The following is an 18,764-nucleotide window of genomic DNA, read 5'->3' on the forward strand; positions in this document are numbered from 1 at the left end:
CCCTCCAAGCCCCTATTAATTGCTTTAAATGTTTTTATAAAGTGATTCTTTCATCCTACACCCTGAGTAAACCATCGAGTGCAGGGGAAGAAAAAAGCAGTATTAGGTATGCAGTGTTGCTAGGGAACACTCTAGTATCAACGAGCAGCCCACAGCGGTTTCAGTAGCTTGTGAAGGGCTCCCCTCCACCCACCCTTTTCAGCTTATTTAAATCATAACACTGGGGTTAGTGGACTGAAGTGTGTGTGTAGAGAGGAGGGGGAGAACCAGGTTTTGTCTTGAAGGAAGCCATTAGAGAGACGGGTGGTGGAAGAAAGGCAAGATGTAGCCAAGAGCATGCTGAGTAAAAGGAGGGAAAAGGGGGGGCTTTGGGGGCGAAGGAGTGTATAGTAGGAGGTGGGAGTAAGTAAACACGCACACAAAGCATATGTAGAAAATGGAGGTAGGGAAAAACAGACTGTTAAAATTAAAATAAAGGAAAATGACATAGGTAAGGGAGATATGGATGATTACAGAAAGGTTTCTATGAAAAGACTGTAGAGAATCAGCACCATTAAATATAGGGCTTCACGGAACAGAAATGTTAGGAAATATACTTAGGGAGAGAAACCTAATGACTATAGTACATTTATCACAATGGAACATTTTCAACTTGAACTTCACTGCATAACAAAAAGAGGAGATGGGAACTTGGGATCTAGTTATGAGTTGAAGTAGATTTCTGCCAACGTGTCTAGATCAACAAAAAAAAAAAATCTGTGAAAACTTAAAAAAATATATTAAATGAGCTTTGAACTATATGTAGAGATTTGATTCAATACTTTCGCATTTGAAAACTAAAACAGGATTTGGTAGTAAAAAGTAATCTATGATATATAACACTGTACAGTATTAGCAATTGCAAAATGAAGTAACTCTTAACAAGACTCTTAACAACAGATCAATAACTTAAGACAAAATTTCTTTGGTATATAGCTTTTAGTTTAAAAATTTTTTGAACATCAACTATGTTAAGTAAAAAATAAATTATTTAAAGAAATTTATATAAAATATTTTTCAATAAAATGGTCTGATTTTTTAAGGAAACATTTCTCATAGCGCCTTAGTTCAGTTGTAGTTTGCAATATCCTGAGCACAGACTTCTGAAGTAAAAAGAACTAACAAATACTGATGTTTTCATTTTAGCGGGTAAAACAAATTTAGTAATTGATGGAATACACACATTTTTAACACAGGACTGAAAACTTAGAAGTGAATAAAAGAACCTTGTTTAAAGTAAGAAGAGTAGTGTGACATTGAATGGTTACTTGGTTATTCATTTTTAAAACAGTAATGTATGATTTCATTACAATAATATACCTTCATTAAGATGGAAAACATATATTTATCTGCATGTGCTTATGTACATTTTCCGCTTACTGTGTAATTTTTTCTGTTGCCAAATTCAGGGCATCCAGATGCATTTGAGCCAGTCGTAATCCAGGAAATGTCAAAAAAGCCCCAATGAGTGAACAGAAAATGGCCAGAAAAAATTTGAAAGTAAGTTTAGAAACAGGACTCCTAAAAATAAATTAAAAGGAAAAAAACAGCTGATAAATTTTTAAGTTAATTTGTAAGAATTTCCTTTCTTCTAATCACCAAAATAATAAAATAAGATTTCTACAAAAAGACTACTCTTATTTAAGAACCTGTAACAGATTTTAGTGAACTACAAATTGCCATATTTAATAAACCAGACATGTCTTTAGTCACAAATATAACAACAATGGATGTTTGACACAGATACCAATTTAGTTTACTCTTTGGATGCAGAAAGAATTAAGTAAGAGCAAATCAAAATAATTCTATCAAAGATATTAACTTTAAGAAGATACAGAAATTATGAGTAAGAATGTTTCTAGAGTGACAGCCTAACTTAAAAACAATTCTCACTGATTTAAAAGAACCATTTATTGTAAATACTACCTTAATAAAAATAGAAAATTTAAAAATTTCATCTGTGATATTTAAATAACGCTTAATTTTTCAAAAACTTACTGAGATTCTAAACCTTGCTTTTCAAGAAACTGCATCGCACTGTCTGAAAAATTTGTAAACCCTGTTGGAAAAAAAAAAATGATTACTCTTATCACAGGGGTAAAATAACAGAATCTTTCTTTAGAAATGAAATGCTAGAACACAGAGCATCTTAAATTTTGAAGTGACTAGCTTAGCTCTTTGATGTGCTAATTAGTATGCCATCATGAATACAATTTGGTTATTAGCAAAAACAGTCTTTGAAAACATTCCTTTGATATTTGTACATTCCATGAGTGTGAATAAAATCGGCATAAACTCTTTATTCCAGTAAATTTCAGCATTACAGAAACTATAAGAAAAAATGAGGGAAGAAGACAGTATTTTTTTGGAAAAGGTAAACAAAAAACAGCTGAAACAATTTAGAAGGGAGATCTTATTTAAGAATAAAAACAAATTCCCTGCTGTTGAGTAACTTATAGTGACCCTTCAAGACAGCACAGAACTGCCCCATAGGGTTTCTAAGAAGCTGCGGGTGGATCCAAACTGCCAACCTTTTGGATAGCAGCCGTAGCTCTTAATCACTGCACCACCAGGGCTTCCACTTAAAATAGTGAGAATTATTTCGAACACTGCAGATACAGGCATACCTCAGCGATACTGTGGGTTCAGTTCCAGGGCACCGAAATAAAGTGAACCTGTTGATATCAAGTCAATTCTGACTCATAGCGACCCTATAGGACAGAGTAGAACTGCCCCATACGATTTCCAAGGAGGGCCTGGTTGGATTCCAACTGCTGACCTTTTGGTTAGCAGCCACAGCTCTTAACCACTACCAAAAAAAGCCAACCACACGAATTTTTTGGTTTTCCAGGACACAGTTACGTTTACACTATACTTTTTAGTCTGTTAAGTGTGCAATAGCATTGTCTAAAGAAAATAATGTACATACCTTAATTAAAAAATACTTTATTGCTAAAAAATGCTAACTGTCATCTGAGCCTTCAGTGAGTCATAATCCTTTTGCTGGTAGAAGGTCTTGCCTCAATGTTGATGGCTGCTGACTGATTAGGGTGGTGGCTGCTGAAGGTTGGGGTGGCTGTAGCAATTTCTTAAAATAAGCCAACAGTGAGGCTTGCCGCATCAACTGATTCTTCCTTTCACAAAAGTTTTCTCTGTATCATGCAATACTGTTTCACAGCATTTACCCATGGTAGAACTTCTTTCAAAATCGCAGTCAATCCTATCAAACTCTGTCACTGCTTTATCAACTAAGTTTATGTGATATTCTAAATCCTCTGTTGTCACTTCAACAATGTTCACAGCATCTTCACCAGTAGATTCCATCTCAAGAAACCACTTTCTTTGCGCATCCATAAGAAGCAACTCCTCATCCATTGAAGTTTTATTATGAGATTGCAGTAATTCAGGCACATCTTCAGACTCCGCTTCTAGTTCTCTTGCTATCTCCACATCTCCAGTTACTACCTCCACTGAAGTCTTGACCCCCTCAAAGTCATCCATGAGGGCTGGAATCAACTTCCTCCAAATTCCTGTTAATATTTGGACCTTCTCCCATATGTTTTTAATGGTAAATCCTTTCCAGAAGATTTTCAATTTACTTTGGCCAGGTCTATCAGAGGAATCACTCTCTGTGGCAGCTATAACCTCATGAAATGTACTTTTTAATTAACGGGCTGCAGAATGAACGTTTTGTTAGCAGGCATTAAAATAACATTAATCTTCTTGTACATTTTCATCAGAGCTCTTGGGTGACCAGGTGCATTGTCAATTAGCAGGGATATTTTGAAAGGAATCTTTTTTCTGAGCAGTAGGCCTCAACAGTGGGCTTAAAATACTCAGTAAACATGTTGTAAACAGATGTGCTGTCATCCAGGCTTTGATGTTCCATTTATAGAACATAGGCAGAGTAGACCTAGCGTAATTCTTAAGGGCCCTAGGATTGTGGGAACGGTGAATCAGCACTGGCTTCAACTTAAAAGCCATCAGCTACATTAGCCCCTAATAAGACAGTCAAACTGTCCTTTGAAGCCAGGCACTGACTTCTCTCTAGCTATGAAAGTCCTAGGTGGCATCTTCTTCCAATATAAGGCTGTTTTGTCTACACTGAAAACCTGTTGTCTAGTGTAGCCACCTTCCTCAATTACCTTAGCTGGGTCTTCCGGATCACTTGCTGCAGCTTCACCTTGCACTCGTAAGTTATGGAGATGGCTTCTTTCCTTAAACCTTGTAAGCCAATCTCTACTAGCTTCAAACTTTCCTTCTGCCTCTTCCTCACCTCTTTCAGGTTTCATAGCACTGAAGAGAGTTCGGGCCTTGCTCTGGGTTAGGCCTTGGCTTAAGGGAATGTTGTGGCTGGTTTGAGCTTCTATCCAGACCACTAAAACTTTCTCCATATCAGCAACAGGCCGTTCCGCTTTCTTATTTGTGTTCTCACCGGAGTAGCACTTTGCATTCACAACTTGGCTAACTGTTTGGTGCAAGAGGTCTACCTTTTGGCCTATCTTGGCTTTCGACATGCCTTCCTCACTAAGCGTCATAATTTCTAGCTTTTGATATAAAGTGAGAAATGTGTGGCCTTTCCTTTCACTTCAACACGTAGAGGCCACTGTAGGGTTTTTAATTGGCCTGATTTCACTACTGTTGTGTCTCAGGGAATAGGGAGGCCTGAGAGAGGGAAAGAGATGGGCGGCACAGCTGTCTGTGGAACAGTCAGAACATACACAACATTTACCAATTAAATTTGCGGCCTTAAATGGGCATGGTTTGTGGTGCCCCAAAACAATTACAATAGTAACATGAAAGCTCATCGATCACCATAACAGATATAATAGTAATTAAAAAGTGTGAAATATTTTGAGAATTGCCAAAATGTGACAGAGACAAGAAGTGAACTCAGGCTGTTGGAAAAATGGCGCCAATAGACTTGCTCGATGCAGGATTGACACAAACCTTTAATTTGTAAAAAGCGCAATATCTGTGAGGCACAAAAAAATGAGGTATGCCTGTACTGCAAAAACAATTTTAAAAAATTATAAAATATAAAACTTACTTATATATTGAAGTAAAAACTAACACTAAAGAAAAACTGGTTTTTAAAATTGCACAGTTATTACCTGTTTCAAGTCCAAATTCCAGATAGTTCTCTGTTACAATCAATACTGCCATTGCTTTGACGAAGAAAAAAAATCCAAAGGTAACACAGACTGATCTTTCACCACCATCTTCTACTTTAAAATAGTGTGTAGTTAATGAAAATAGAACTTTGCTGCAGAAGGAAGAGTTCAGGAAAAACCACAAATAACTTTGTGGGAGTTAAACACAACCATCATTACAGGACCTGAACTCTAATATAATTTAACTACAACCTTTGTTTTGATTCTACAACATACTTATTGACAAAAGGGCATCCTCGGGTGCCCTTTGGAAGGAAGTAAAAATGTAACAAAAAGTCAGGGAAGAGTTACTTTAGGGAACCATCTGTATTGTGAATGTCTGTCAAAGAGTTTACATTTAGAATACATAAATGCACATCACCAGAATCAGCTGTAATCATTCTACAATTTAAAATTTGAGAATTACTAAAAGCCACTGGTAAAAAATTAAGGATCTGGGATATCCACTCCATGTTATGATTAAACAAATAACTAGAGAAAACAAGTTCCAATTCAGTATTCCAAAACAGCCAAGCCTTCAACATGCTCACCTATTTAAAAAGAGATCATCTTATCTGAACCCTCACTGATTCAATTAATAAAGCAGTAGATGATCCAAAGCTAGAACCCAGATCTCCTCTATGCCAAATTGTTCTCCTTGAAAGTAAAAAAACAAATACTCAGTAACAAATATTTAGAAAAGCCATTTTTATATAACTTTATGGAAAATAACAGCAGCCATCATTTAATACATGCCATGTGTCACACATTCATTATCTTTAACTCATTTGGTCCTCACATTAGCCACACTAAGGTTAAGGAACCTGCCCAAGTTCCACAGTTAGATTAAATGCATTTGGGATTTAAACCTGGATACAGGGTCTTAGCATTTAATGACAGTTGATTATACCGCCTTTACAAAACTATATACAGCATCTAATTCATGTAGTAGTTAAGCAGAAACACATGCAATTTTTTAAAACTAGAGGTGTGATGCCCTGACAGAAGTAAATAGATCAAATAAATAGCTCAAACATTCCCAAAATCTGAAGAATCCTCATTCAGAAATGGCTGGGCAAGAACAAGTACTCTCATCCTTGCTCATTAAAAGAAAGCTGTCCTTTGTTGCCCTATTTGAAAATGGCCCTCCTCTATTCTTAAGGTACTGGATATAAATGTAGAGTCCCAGCTGCTGACTTGAAGAGCACAACTATGACTTCTTGGAATTTTTCAAATGGAACTGAAAAAAAATCTCTACTAAAACGTAGAACTCCATGAGGTCAAGGATTCTTGTCTCTTGTTTGCTACTGTAATCAGAGCACTGAGAACAGTAAATACCACATAGCTATTATTGTTAGGTGCCCTCCAGTCAGTTCTGACTCATGGTGACCTTATGTTCAACAGAATGAAAAGTTGCTGAGTCTTGTGCCATCTTCACGGTCACTGGTTTGTTTCAAGTCCACTGTTGTGACTACTGTATCAATCCATCTCATTGAGGTTTTCCTCATTTTCATGGGCCCTTGAATTCACCAAACATGATGTCCTTTTTGGCAACTGTCTTTGCTCATGATGTTTCCAAAGCCGGCAAGTTGAAGTCTCGCTATGCTCGCTTCAAAGGAACATTCTGGTTGTATTTCTTCTTTTAATACTGATTTTTTTTGTCTTTTGGCAACCCAAATGTCATGGACTGAATTGTGTCCCCCCAAAATGTCTGTCAACTTGGCTAGGACATGATTACCAGTACCGTATGACTGTCTACCATTCTATCATCTGATATGATTTCCCTATGTGTTGTAAACCCTATCGCTATGATGCAACAAGACGGATTAGTGGCAGTTATATTGATGAGATCTACAAGATTAGATAGTGTCTTAAGCCAATCTCTTTTGAGATATGAGAGAGAGACACGGGGACCTCATACCACCAAGAAAGCAGTGCTGTGAGCACAGCACATTGTTTGCACCCAGGGTTCCTGCGTGGAGAAGTTCCTAATCCAGGGGAAGATTGATGACAAGGACCTTCCTCCAGAGCCAACAGAGAAGCATTCCCCTGGAGCTGGCGCCCTCAATTTGGACTTTAAGCCTACTAGACTGTGAGAGAATAAATTCTCTTTGTTGAAGCTATCCACTTGCAGTATTTCTGTTACAGTAGCACTAGATAACTAAGACAGCAAGTATACTCAATATTCTTCACCAACATCACACAGTACATGCTCAAAAATTCGGTGAATTTTACCACAGCCATATTATATTACGTGGTAATTTTGGTAAGCTGAAACAGTATTAATTCTACACTTTAATTCATATTGTATATGGAACAAATCTTAACACCTAGTAATAAGAAAGCTTTATGTTTAAAAAGAAGAAAAAAAATTTCCATACCTACACTATAAAGGTAAACTTGACGAAGGTTGTAGAGCTTGAGCTGAGTCTTTGATTAGGTGGAGAGAACAGAAGAGGGCAGTTCAGATGATAAAAAAGATTATGAGCTAAGATGGCGTAGCTGTTATAGTCAGGAGACAGTAAATACGCCATTCTGGCTTAAGTGGACGTTTGGAGACTACTGAATGAGAGCTTGGAAACATGGACATGGCCAAATCATAGAATTACACATGATAATATTGTATGAGTATTTTACAGCAATTCTGGAGGCTGAGGATCATGGAGCCATGTCTTCAAAATTATGAAGAAAAAAATTGACAACCCAGAATTCTACAACCAATTAAATAAGAATACTGAATTAATAACATGGTCAAAACTGCAAACTCTTAAATACATTTACCTCCCCTATTAATGAAAAAACATTGCAAAAGAAACCGTGCTTCTCGACATCTGCCTCTGAATAATATTTACATAGGCACAATAACTAATCATTAAATGCTGATTTCACCAAAAAATGAGTAACCAGATTAAGAATATAAATGAGAGGAAGGCATAGTTTAAAAAGAAAAATCCACATCTACCATAATTGACGACTTCAGAGTTAGGAGGATAAGCTTGATATTTAGAAACATCGAGATTTTTAAAAGCCAGAAGCTGCAGCTAGAACAGGAATGGAAGCAGCAGCACAAGGGTAGGGAACAGAACTCTTGGCTTCTAGTACAATACTTATAGTACTTTTTAACTTTATAAACTATGTATACATATTTGATAAAAATTAACATTTTATAAAATTCAATGTCAATTTTAATAAAGTCGTGGTCCATACTTAACCCCACTATAAAAATAAATACATTGCGTACTGGAGTTTAACGGACACTAAAACTTGTGGTTACAAAAGTAGCCTTGGTGGTGCAGTGGTCAGGCTCTCGGCCATTAACCAAAAGGCTGTCAGTCTGAATCCGCCAGCCACACTGCAGCAGACAGATGCGGCAATCTGCTTCCTTAAAGACTACCGCCTTAGAAACCCCACAGGGCAGTTCTACTCTGTTCTATAGGGTAACAGTGTAGATACCCAAACCAAACCCACCGCTGTCAAGTGGATTCCGACTCATATAGACCACAGAGCCTAAGGCTGTAAACATTTACAAAAGCAGACTGCCGCATCTTTCTCCCACGAGCTACTTACTGGTGGTTTCAAACTGCAGACATCTTGGTGAGCACTCGAATGCTTTAACCACTGTGCCATCAAGGCTTCTTCACTATGTAGATTGTTGTTAGGTGCTGTCAAGTTGTTTCCGAATCATAGCAATCCCACGTACAACAGAACAAAATACTGCCTGGTCCTGCACCATCCTCACAACCGTTGTTATGCTTTAGCCCAATGTTGCAGCCACTGTGTCAATCCACCTTGTTGAGGGGGTTCCTCTTTTTCGCTGAACCTCTACTTTACCAAGCATGATGTCCTTCTGCAGGGATTGATCCCTCCTGATAATATCTCCAAAGTATGTAAGACGCAGTCTCACCATCCTTGCTTCTAAGGAGCATTCCTGTTGTACTTCTTTCAAGACAGATTGTTCGTTTTTTTGGCAGTCCATGATACATTGAATATTCTTCGCCAACACCAGAACTCAAAGCTGTCAGCTCTCCTTTGGTCTTCCTCATTCATCATCCAGCTTTCACTGAGGCGACTGAAAACACCATGACCTTGGGTCAGGCGTACCTTAGTCTTCAAGGTGACATCTTTGCTTTAAAGAGGTCTCTTTCAGCATATCTACCTAATACAATGCGTCTTTTGATTTCCTGACTGCTGTTTCCATAGGTGTTGATGGTGGATCCAAGTAAAATGAAATCCTTGACAACTTCGATTTTTTCTTGGTTTATCGTGATGTTGGCTTATTGGTCCAGTTGTAAGGATTTTTGTTTTCTTTATGTTGAGGTGTAATCCATACTGAAGGCTTTAGTATTTAATCTTCATCAGTAAGTACTTAAGTCCTTTTCACTTTTAGCAAGCAAGGCTGTCATCTCCATAACACAGGTTGTTAATGAGTCTTCCTCCAATCCTAATGCCCCATTCTTCTTCATATAGTCCAGCTTCTTAGAGTGTTTGCTCAGCACACAGATTGAACAGGTATGGTGAAAGGATACATCCCTGATGCACCTTTCCTGACTTTAAACGACACAGTATCCTCCTTGTTCTGATCCAACAATTGCCGCTTGAACTATGTACAGGTTCCTCATTAGCCCAATTAAGTGTTCTGGAATTGCCATTCTTTGCGATGTTATCCATAATTTGTTATGATTTATACAGTTGAATGCCTTTGCATAGTCAAACACAGGTTAACATCTTTCTGGTATTCTCTGCTTTCATCCAGGATTCACCTGACATCAGCAATGACATCCATTGTTCTGCGTCCTCTTCTGAATCGGCTTGAATTTCTGGCAGTTCCCTGTCAATATACTGCTGCAGTCGCTTTTGAATGATCTCCAGCAAAATTTTATTTGCATCTGATATTAATCATATTGCTCGATAATTTTTGCTACTGCTGCTAACCAAAAGGTCAGCAGTTCAAATCCACCAGGTCTTCCTTTGAAACCGTACAGGGCAGTTCTACTCTGTCCTATCGGGTCACCATGAGTAAGAATTGACTCGATGGCAGTGGGTTTTGTTGGATCACCTTTCTCTGAGATAGGCATAAATATGGATCTGTTCTGGCTGGTTTTCCAGGTAACGGTCTTCCAAATTTCTTGGCATAGACAAGTGAGCACTTCCAGTGCTGCACTGGTTTGTGGAAACATCTCAGTTGGTATTCCTTCAATTCCTGAAGCCTTGTTCTTTGCCAATGCCTTCAATACAGCTTAGATTTCTTCCTTCAGAACCATCAGTCCCTGATATGCTACTTCCTGATACGGCTGAAAGTCAACCAATTCTTTTTGGTATAGTTACTCTGTATTCCTTCCATCTTCTTTTGATACCTCCGGCATTACTCAATATTTTGCCTATAGAAACCTTCAACATTGCAACTTGACGCCTGAATTTTTTCTTCAGTTCTTTCAGCTTGATATATGCCAAGCATGCTCTTCCCTTTGGGTTTTCTACCTCCAGGTCTTTGCACATGTCATTATAATACTTTGTCTTCTCGAGCCACCCTTTGAAATCTTCTGTTCAGTTCTTTTACTTCATCATTTCTTGTTTTCCCTTTAGCTATTTAACATTCAAGAGCAAGTTTCAGAGTCTCTTCTGACATTCATTTTAGTCTTTTCTTTCTTTCCTGTTTTGCTTTCTTGTCTTTTTTGTTGACCTTCTAGTTTACCAAGCATGTTGTCCTTCTCTTGCTTTCTTCATGTATGACGTCCTTGATGTCATTCCGCAACTTATCTGGTCTTTGGTCATTAGTGTTCAATGCACCAAATGTATTCTTGAGATGGGTTCTAAATTCAGGTGGGATATGCTCAAGTTCTTACTTTCGCTCTCGTGGACTTGTTCCAATTTTCTTCAGTTGCAACTTGAATTTGCATATCAGCAATTGATGGTCCATTCTGCAGTAGGCCCCTGGCCTTGTTCTAACTGATATTAAGCTTTTCCATCATCTCTTTCCAGAGAGGTAGTCGATATGATTCCTGTGTATTCCATCAGGCGAGGTTCATGTGTACAGTCGCTGTTTATGTTGGGGTAAAAAGGTATTTGCAATGAAGAAGTTGCTGGTCTTGCAAAATTCTATCATGAGATTTCCAGCATCGTCTCTATCACCAAGGTCATAACTTTCCAACTACCAATCCGTCTTTGTCTCCAACTTTCTCCTTCCAATCATCAGTAATTATCAATGCAACCTGATTTCATGTTCTATCGATTGCAGATTGCAGAAGTTGGTAAAAATCTTCAACTTCTTCATCTTTGGCCTTAGTGGTAAGTACATAAATCCGAATAATAATTGTATTAACTGGTCTTCCTTGTAGGCATATGGATGTTAACTTATCACTGACAGCATTGTACTTCAGGATAGATCTTGAAGTGTTTGTAACAATGAATGCTAATGCCATTCCTCTTCAATTTGCCATCCCCCCCCAGAGGAGATTGTATTTATTGTTCAATTCAAAATGGCCAATAAGAGTCCATTTCAGCTCACTAATGCCTAGGATGTTGATGTTTATGCATTCCATTTCATTTCTGATGATTTCCAATTCTCCTAGATTCAAACTTCATATACTCCAGGTTCTGATTATTAATGGATGTTTGTAGCTGTTTCTTCTCATTTTCAGTTGTGCCACATCAGGAAACGAAGGTCCTGAAAGCTTGACTCTATTCACGTCATTAAAGTTGACTCTACTTTGAGGAGGCAGCTCTTCCCCAGACATCTTTTCAGTTCTGTCATGCTGGAAGCTATGCCACTGGTATTCAAATACCAGCAGGGTCACCCATGGCAGACAGGTTTCAGCTAAGCTTCTAGACTAAGACAGACTAGTAAGAAGGACCTGGCGGTCTACTTCTGAAAAGAATTAGCCAGTGAAAACCTTATGAATAGCAGCCAAACACTGTCATTATGTAGAAGGTACATACAAATTCACGTGTGGGCACATTTTCTATGTTTTACTTTTTGAATCTCACACTGAGATTAGATCCAGGGCTTCATTTTGTCCCCTAATGGAAGTGTTTCCTATACTTCTCAGACACTATTAACATAAAATCTTAAAATTTGAATATACTCTCCTTCACAGGCAAAGTGCTGATATATAAAGAAACGGTATCAGTCAAGGATCTTCACTCTGAGTAAGCTCTTCTCCCTATCTCTATCCCTCTATTATTCTCACAGATCATTCTGTAAACTAAACCTTAAAAAACATTTTATTAGTATACACTCAAAATTCTCCTTTGTAGTAGGTGCTGGGAAGTCGCAGTTCAGAGACTCTTTAACATTTTATGCTCCAGAAATACCCTTTGGCTGCTTTTGTTCCTGGCTGCCAGAACCACCACATGGCCAGACGTGCCTGTGAAGTACAACCAGGATGCTCCTTAGAAGAAAGGGTGGCAAGATTATGTCTCATATACTTTGGACATGTGAGGGGGGACCAGCGCCTAGAGAAGGACAATATGCTTGGTAAACCAGAAGGTCAACAAAAAAGACAAAGACCCTCAACAAGATGGATCGACACAGTGGCCGCAACACTGGGCATAACAAAGGCTGCGAAGAAGGCACAGGACTGGACAGTGTTTCATTCTGCTGTACGTGGGGTCACTACGAGTCGGATGCAACTCGAGAGCACCTAAAAACAATACACTCAAAACTGCATATAGAAAACTACTGACGCAAATAGTCATTTTCTTTTTCTTGCAGTTAATTTTTTTCTCCTTTTTAATCCCTGAGTACTACTTACTTTAAGTGTTAATTTATTTTCCTTGATATTACAAAATCTCAACCTTTGAAGCAAAGAGAATGCTAGGGAAGTAAGATCTTCTCTTTCCTGCTACATGGCTGAGGTTTTTAATGTTCTAATTTAACATTAACACTTTTCTCAATTGGAATTAGGTCATAATTGACCGGTACAAATATATAACTTACACTGTAACAGGAAATAAAAAAGACTAGCTGGGGGATGGAGAAAATGCAGAACAGAATTTCAAATTCTCATGGATTCCAGACTTCGTGGAGCCATGAAGTTTGGATGATCCCCTGAAATTACTGCCCTGAGATAATTTTTAAACTTTAAACCAAAAATATTCCCTCAAGTCTTCTTAAAACCAAACGACTGTCTAGTTTTAGTGGTAAAAAATGCTTGCCTTTAGTATTATGCTCCTTTAAGAACTATCTATATGGGATCAAATCAATAAGAGCAACTCGAAAGATTAGACAGGAATCTTAGGAGGCAGCAAATTTATGTTAATGGAGGAGGAACAACTCAGAAAGAGGGTAAGGATGGTTGCATAGCCCAAAGAATATAATCAATGTCATTAAGTGGTACATGGAGAAACTGCTGAACTGGTGTGTGTTTTCCTGCATATATTCTCAACAAAATAAAAAAATATATATAAAGAACAGGTGAAGAATATTTACAAGGAGGAAATATTTTAAATATGACTACCTTCAAGGTGAAGTGGCAAACAAGTTTCATTTCTAGTTCTCAACTGGCAAACTGCTTCCAGATATAGGATAACAATTTAATTAGCACACAGTTACCAAGGTACTACTGTATTAGTTTGAATTCCCATCGCTTTAAAGGCCCAATTTTCATATTACAAAAACACATCTTCTACACCTAACTTGGGTTACCATGAAATTATTCAAACAGATTTTATCACTACTTTTTCAAGAACCAAAAAAAAAGTCCATAGTCTAAGAAAAGAAACATTTTGTTGCCAATACACGAATGTGATACAGTGCCCTAAAGAACTAGCAGAAATTTTTCAGAGGTTCAAAAAATTTTTTCATACTATTTACTGTTATCTTTTTAAAGTAGACCATGTTAGCATTCAAGCAATTTTCTGGAAGTGAAAGAAGTACATTAATCCTTATGGCCTACTGAGAAAATCATTTCAAAAGATAATCTGATCCTGTCTTCCAATTAAAAAAAAAAAATACTTAGATGGTTTTTAACTAAAAAAATTTTTTAGATGTGAAGGTTCAATTTTTTTAATTAAACAGAAAAAAAGAATCTAAAATTCTCTCAAATATAAGTAAATAAGCATTATGCATGTTCAGTAATACCCCATCACACAAAAAAGCTTATAGCCAGCCTTAAACTAACCAGGTTATGGGAGGGAAGTAAGAGCCAAAGATTTTAAAAGCATAGAACACAAACTTTATTCACAGACAAACAAACACACAAACACAAAACAAAACCAAAATCTATTAACTAATCTTCTTGATTAAAATAAAACAGAGACTGCCCTTAAAACTTTACATTCCAGGCAAGGAAAAAGAAGTCAGATTCAATTATAATAGACAGAAATAAGGTACTATTACCCAAGTTCCCTGTAAAACTCTAGGTTTCTGACCTGAAAGTTAAGTAATTTGGCAGTATTAACGTCATAGATCTCCTCCAGTTTATAAAAGAAACAAGCTTTGACATTAATATGCTACATAAAAGTTTCCAAGACAAAACAGGTACCTTGGATCAGATTCAACAGCTCTGACTCTCTGTCCCTTTCTCACTGGGAGATCTGATATGTAGTCTGTTCAGTGGTTACTGTTTCTTTTGCTTATTAATCTAAACCAGGACATTTTTGTGAAGTGCAAATGTAGCAATTTAGGACTTGTATACAATTTAAAAATGGTGACTAAGTTGTGCTGACCTGCTGCAGTTATCTATTTCCCTCAGCAAACAAATACAAGATAATCTGTAAACATTTAGTTTACAAATATACATACAGAAATGAATATTAAACACAGAAAACCTTAGATTCCAATTTAAACCTCTCTCTGCATTTTCCTTCATAAAAAATTTGCATGTCTTACAACCAAGGCAAATTAAAAATTTAAAATATGGCCATAAAAAATACATAATAGGGTTTTGTACTTTAAACCTTCCACAATGTGAAAGACAAGCACTTTGGAAATCTGACTAATGATCCAGTCCTTTAACCAAATATAATAGGTTTATAATTCTTTGTAGAACAGCTTTCTTCTCACTCAAATTCATGTAACTAACTCAGCATTACTCTCGGTGCCACGGTTTACTCATAAGAAAAGTTTCCTTAAAAAAAAAAATTATACACTGTATTTTAACTTTTAAAAGTTCTACCTTCACCAAAGGAGCTCTGAATTTTTTGCAAGTACCATTTTTAACCTTTTCCTTTTCTTTTATTCGTAAGTGAAAATGATATGCTTCATACTCAAAAAAATCAGCAGCCAGTTCTCCAGTTGACTATATGTCATGGGCAATGATTTTTACCAGAAGTGCTCCATCCTCACTGCAAAGCCTTCTTCACCCTGTATCTACCCTATGCCATATAACTTGGCACAAATGAGACGCATGGATTTGGTCAAAGAAAGTGGTCACAATTACAAATGGGAAAGAGACTAAAGCTGAAAATTAGTCTGGATTTAGGAGTGAGACAGGAGGGAGGTATGTTAGCTGAGATGAATATGCAATTCAGTAGAAGCAGAAAGCAAAACTGATGACAAGATACAGAAGTCTTAGGCTCAAGATTTTAGTGTCATATATTTTAAAAAGTCATTCTTATAATTTTAGAATGTACAATTGTACAGAAATTATAATTGCTGACTCTACATTATTAAGTTAAATACAACTCATAAGGAAAAAACCAAAATGACCATGGATATAAAACAAATTAGGTGTCTAAATCTGGGACCAGTTTAACAAAGGACATTTCATCAGTAACAACGGCAGAGAATTTCTGATTCAACTGATGTATGTGTGACTCTCAAATTAAGTGGAGCTACTGTCCTATGGGAAACCCTGGTGGCAGTTCGAACCCACCAGGATCTCCTTGGAAACTACCGGATAGTTCTACTCTGTCCTGTAGGATCGCTATGAGCCGGAATCGACTCGATGACACTGGGTTTGGTTTGGTTTTGGACTGTCCTATGTAATCAATAGAGAAATGTATTTGACTAATCAACAGTCCTCTACAATAATAAAGAGATGCCAGATAGAGGTCACTTCAACGTTCATAGGGTGTGAAAGGCATACCAGGTATGTTATAACTAAGATAAAAATATACTATGAACAGACTTCTCCTTGGTCTTAATCTGGATATCTGGCATTTGAGTCTGGCTTTCTTCCTGCATGCCACCGAAGGAAGCAGAGGTTATTTTCTCACATGCCTCAAGTTCAAAGGAAAATCATGTACCTAAGTATATACACAATTCTACTTTCCTTCCTTTTCCCTTCCCCCCAAGTGAAACGTAACAGTTGGCAGAAAATAGCTTGTATTTTAAAGCCCTTCACCGCTTTCTGTCCTCTCTGGGATGGAGAAACAGCCAGCTACTATGTTCCTGCAGGGATGCTTTGTTTGGTGACTTTCACCAGTGCACTACTTAAAACTATACATAAGACAGTTCAGTGCAGAAAACTGTGTGCGACCTTAGCTCTCACATCATTAGGCATCACCGAATGAAAGGAAAGATAAAATTTATTCACACAATAATTTGAGTTGCTATTCACAAATACATTTTTCTAATTTCTCTTAGTAGTTAGGTTTCAAGGGCTGTATCACATTAAATAAAACTGCGTATAAAAAATTCGCATTTCCACATGTTGTTAGATGCCGTCAATTTGGTTCCTACTCAGAGTGACCCTATGTACAACAGAACAAAACACTGTCTGGTCCTGTGCCACCCTTACCATCATTGCTATATTTGAGTTCACTGCTGCAGCCACTGTGTCAATTCATCTCATTGAGGGTCTAAATAAAAATTTAACATCATATGTATAAGCTGTGAAGAAAATCAAGAACAGTATTCCATAATAAACAATATTTCAGAGAACACAAGAAATCATTAAGATGAAAAAGACAGCATGATATTTAGCTAGCTGGTACAAATTATCAAGTTAAAATAATTTCAGTGTTTTAAATGACTTGATGTCTACTGGAGCCCTGGTGGCACGGTTGTTATGAGCTACGGCTGCTACCCAAAAGGTTGGCAGTTCAAATCTACCAGCCACTCTGTGGAAACCTATGGGGCAATCCTGCTCTGTCCTATACGGTCACTATGAGTCAGAATTGACTTGAGAGTAACAGGTTTGGTTTGAATTTATGGGTGATGTCTATTGATGGGTCCTTATTTTGATTGAATAGTATTTTCACATATTTAATACTATACAATTAAAGAACAGTATTTTAAATGCTTGAATTTAATCTGTTCTTGAAATCAGTACAACACTGGATATCTGGGGCTATTTGTCAACTAATACACATGATCAGTGTTTCTACCCAGTACAATATATGCTTTGTGAAGATGTTAACTGTTAAGGCGTTGTTCTGACCCATCTGGTCTAAATTACATCTAAATATCTCCAAAAGAGTCCACAGAGAAGCAGCACTATTGAAATGTGGTGATGAAATGTTCAAATCATACCATATATTTAAACTTGTATCTGCTTACAGCTTTAAAAGAAAGTTCAGCTGTCTCCAGATGAATATAAAAGATATTAGACATGCATTTACTTTTATTTCCCAAAATCTGACTAAATTAAATAAGAGAGTATATAAGAATGGAGCCCTGGTGGCGCAGTGGTTAAGGACTCAACTGCTAACCAAAAGGCTGAGGGTTCGAACCTACAGGGTAACTATGAGTCAGAATTGACGGCAACCGGTTTGTTTGTTTGTTTGAATATAAGAAAGAGGGTCTGCAACAGGCTAGCACACAGCAGAAACAGCCATCTAGAAAGAAGAGTTAAAAAAAAAAAAAACCCACAGGAAGAAATGGTAACAAAAGAGATAGCAACAAAATTTTGGAAAGCAGCCAAGTAGATGGACAAGCAGTAACTAATTTCGGTTTCAGCTTTGTCTACTATGGGGGTCTGCAAAGGGAGGAACCAAAGAAGAGCCAATTCATGTACCAGAAGCCCTGCAAAAGTCAGAAATTAGAGACTCCAGGTACCTCTCAAGGAAGGGCTGCATTAAGGGTGAAAATAAGAAGGTTGGTTGCAAGTCTGTATTAGTAGTGATGAGGCTTCCCAGATCTTGTCTTGCCCAATCAGACAGATTAGGTGACGGCCATTCTCCAGCTGCGGCAGAACCCAGAAAGGTTACTATCTGAACATGCTGAAGCAGAGAAGGCTAGGCTTAGTGGTACCATGCAAAACTGAAAGTGACAATAAGGAGTTGGGGAGGCGAGGCAGAGCAGAACTGCCCCATAGGTTTCCAGGGCTGCAATCTTTACAGGGAAGCCTGGTGGTGCAGTGGTTAGGAGCTCAGCTGCTAACCAAAAGGTTGACAGTTCAAATCCACCAACCGTTCCCTGGAAACCCTATGGGGCAGTTCTACTCTGTCCTACAGGGTCTCTATGAGTCAGAATCAACTCAATGGCAACAGGTGTGGTTTTCTTTTCTTTTTTTTTTGGTTTAATCTTTATGGAAGCAGACTGCCACATCTTTTTTCCACAGAGCAACTGGTGGGTTTGAACCAGGGCTTTCGTGTGGTTCCAACAGTTCTAACTCCTGCTGAGAATTTGCATTTCTAACAAGTTTCCAGGTGATGCCAGTTAAAGACGCTGGTTAGGGACCAATTCTG

At 37.6% G+C, this 18,764-nt stretch overlaps 1 protein-coding gene across 4 annotated transcripts in view; it reads right to left on the reverse strand.

Annotated features, from left to right (window-relative positions):
• TMEM161B (transmembrane protein 161B) overlaps window positions 1-18,764 on the reverse strand; it is a 95,140-nt gene that overhangs the window by 14,285 nt on the left and 62,091 nt on the right. For 3 of the 4 annotated variants that reach the window (XM_023545608.2, XM_064273896.1, XM_010588260.3), the window contains 3 exons: window positions 5,154-5,305; window positions 2,038-2,098; window positions 1,420-1,560 (listed from right to left, as the gene is read on the reverse strand). In XM_023545608.2, the coding sequence (XP_023401376.1) occupies window positions 1,420-1,560; window positions 2,038-2,098; window positions 5,154-5,305 (354 nt within the window). The remainder of the gene's footprint in view (window positions 1-1,419; window positions 1,561-2,037; window positions 2,099-5,153; window positions 5,306-18,764) is intronic. The other variant, XM_023545610.2, reaches the window with a different exon arrangement.

The sequence above is a fragment of the Loxodonta africana genome, chromosome 2, assembly GCF_030014295.1.
Source record: "Loxodonta africana isolate mLoxAfr1 chromosome 2, mLoxAfr1.hap2, whole genome shotgun sequence".
Lineage (NCBI taxonomy): Eukaryota > Metazoa > Chordata > Mammalia > Proboscidea > Elephantidae > Loxodonta > Loxodonta africana.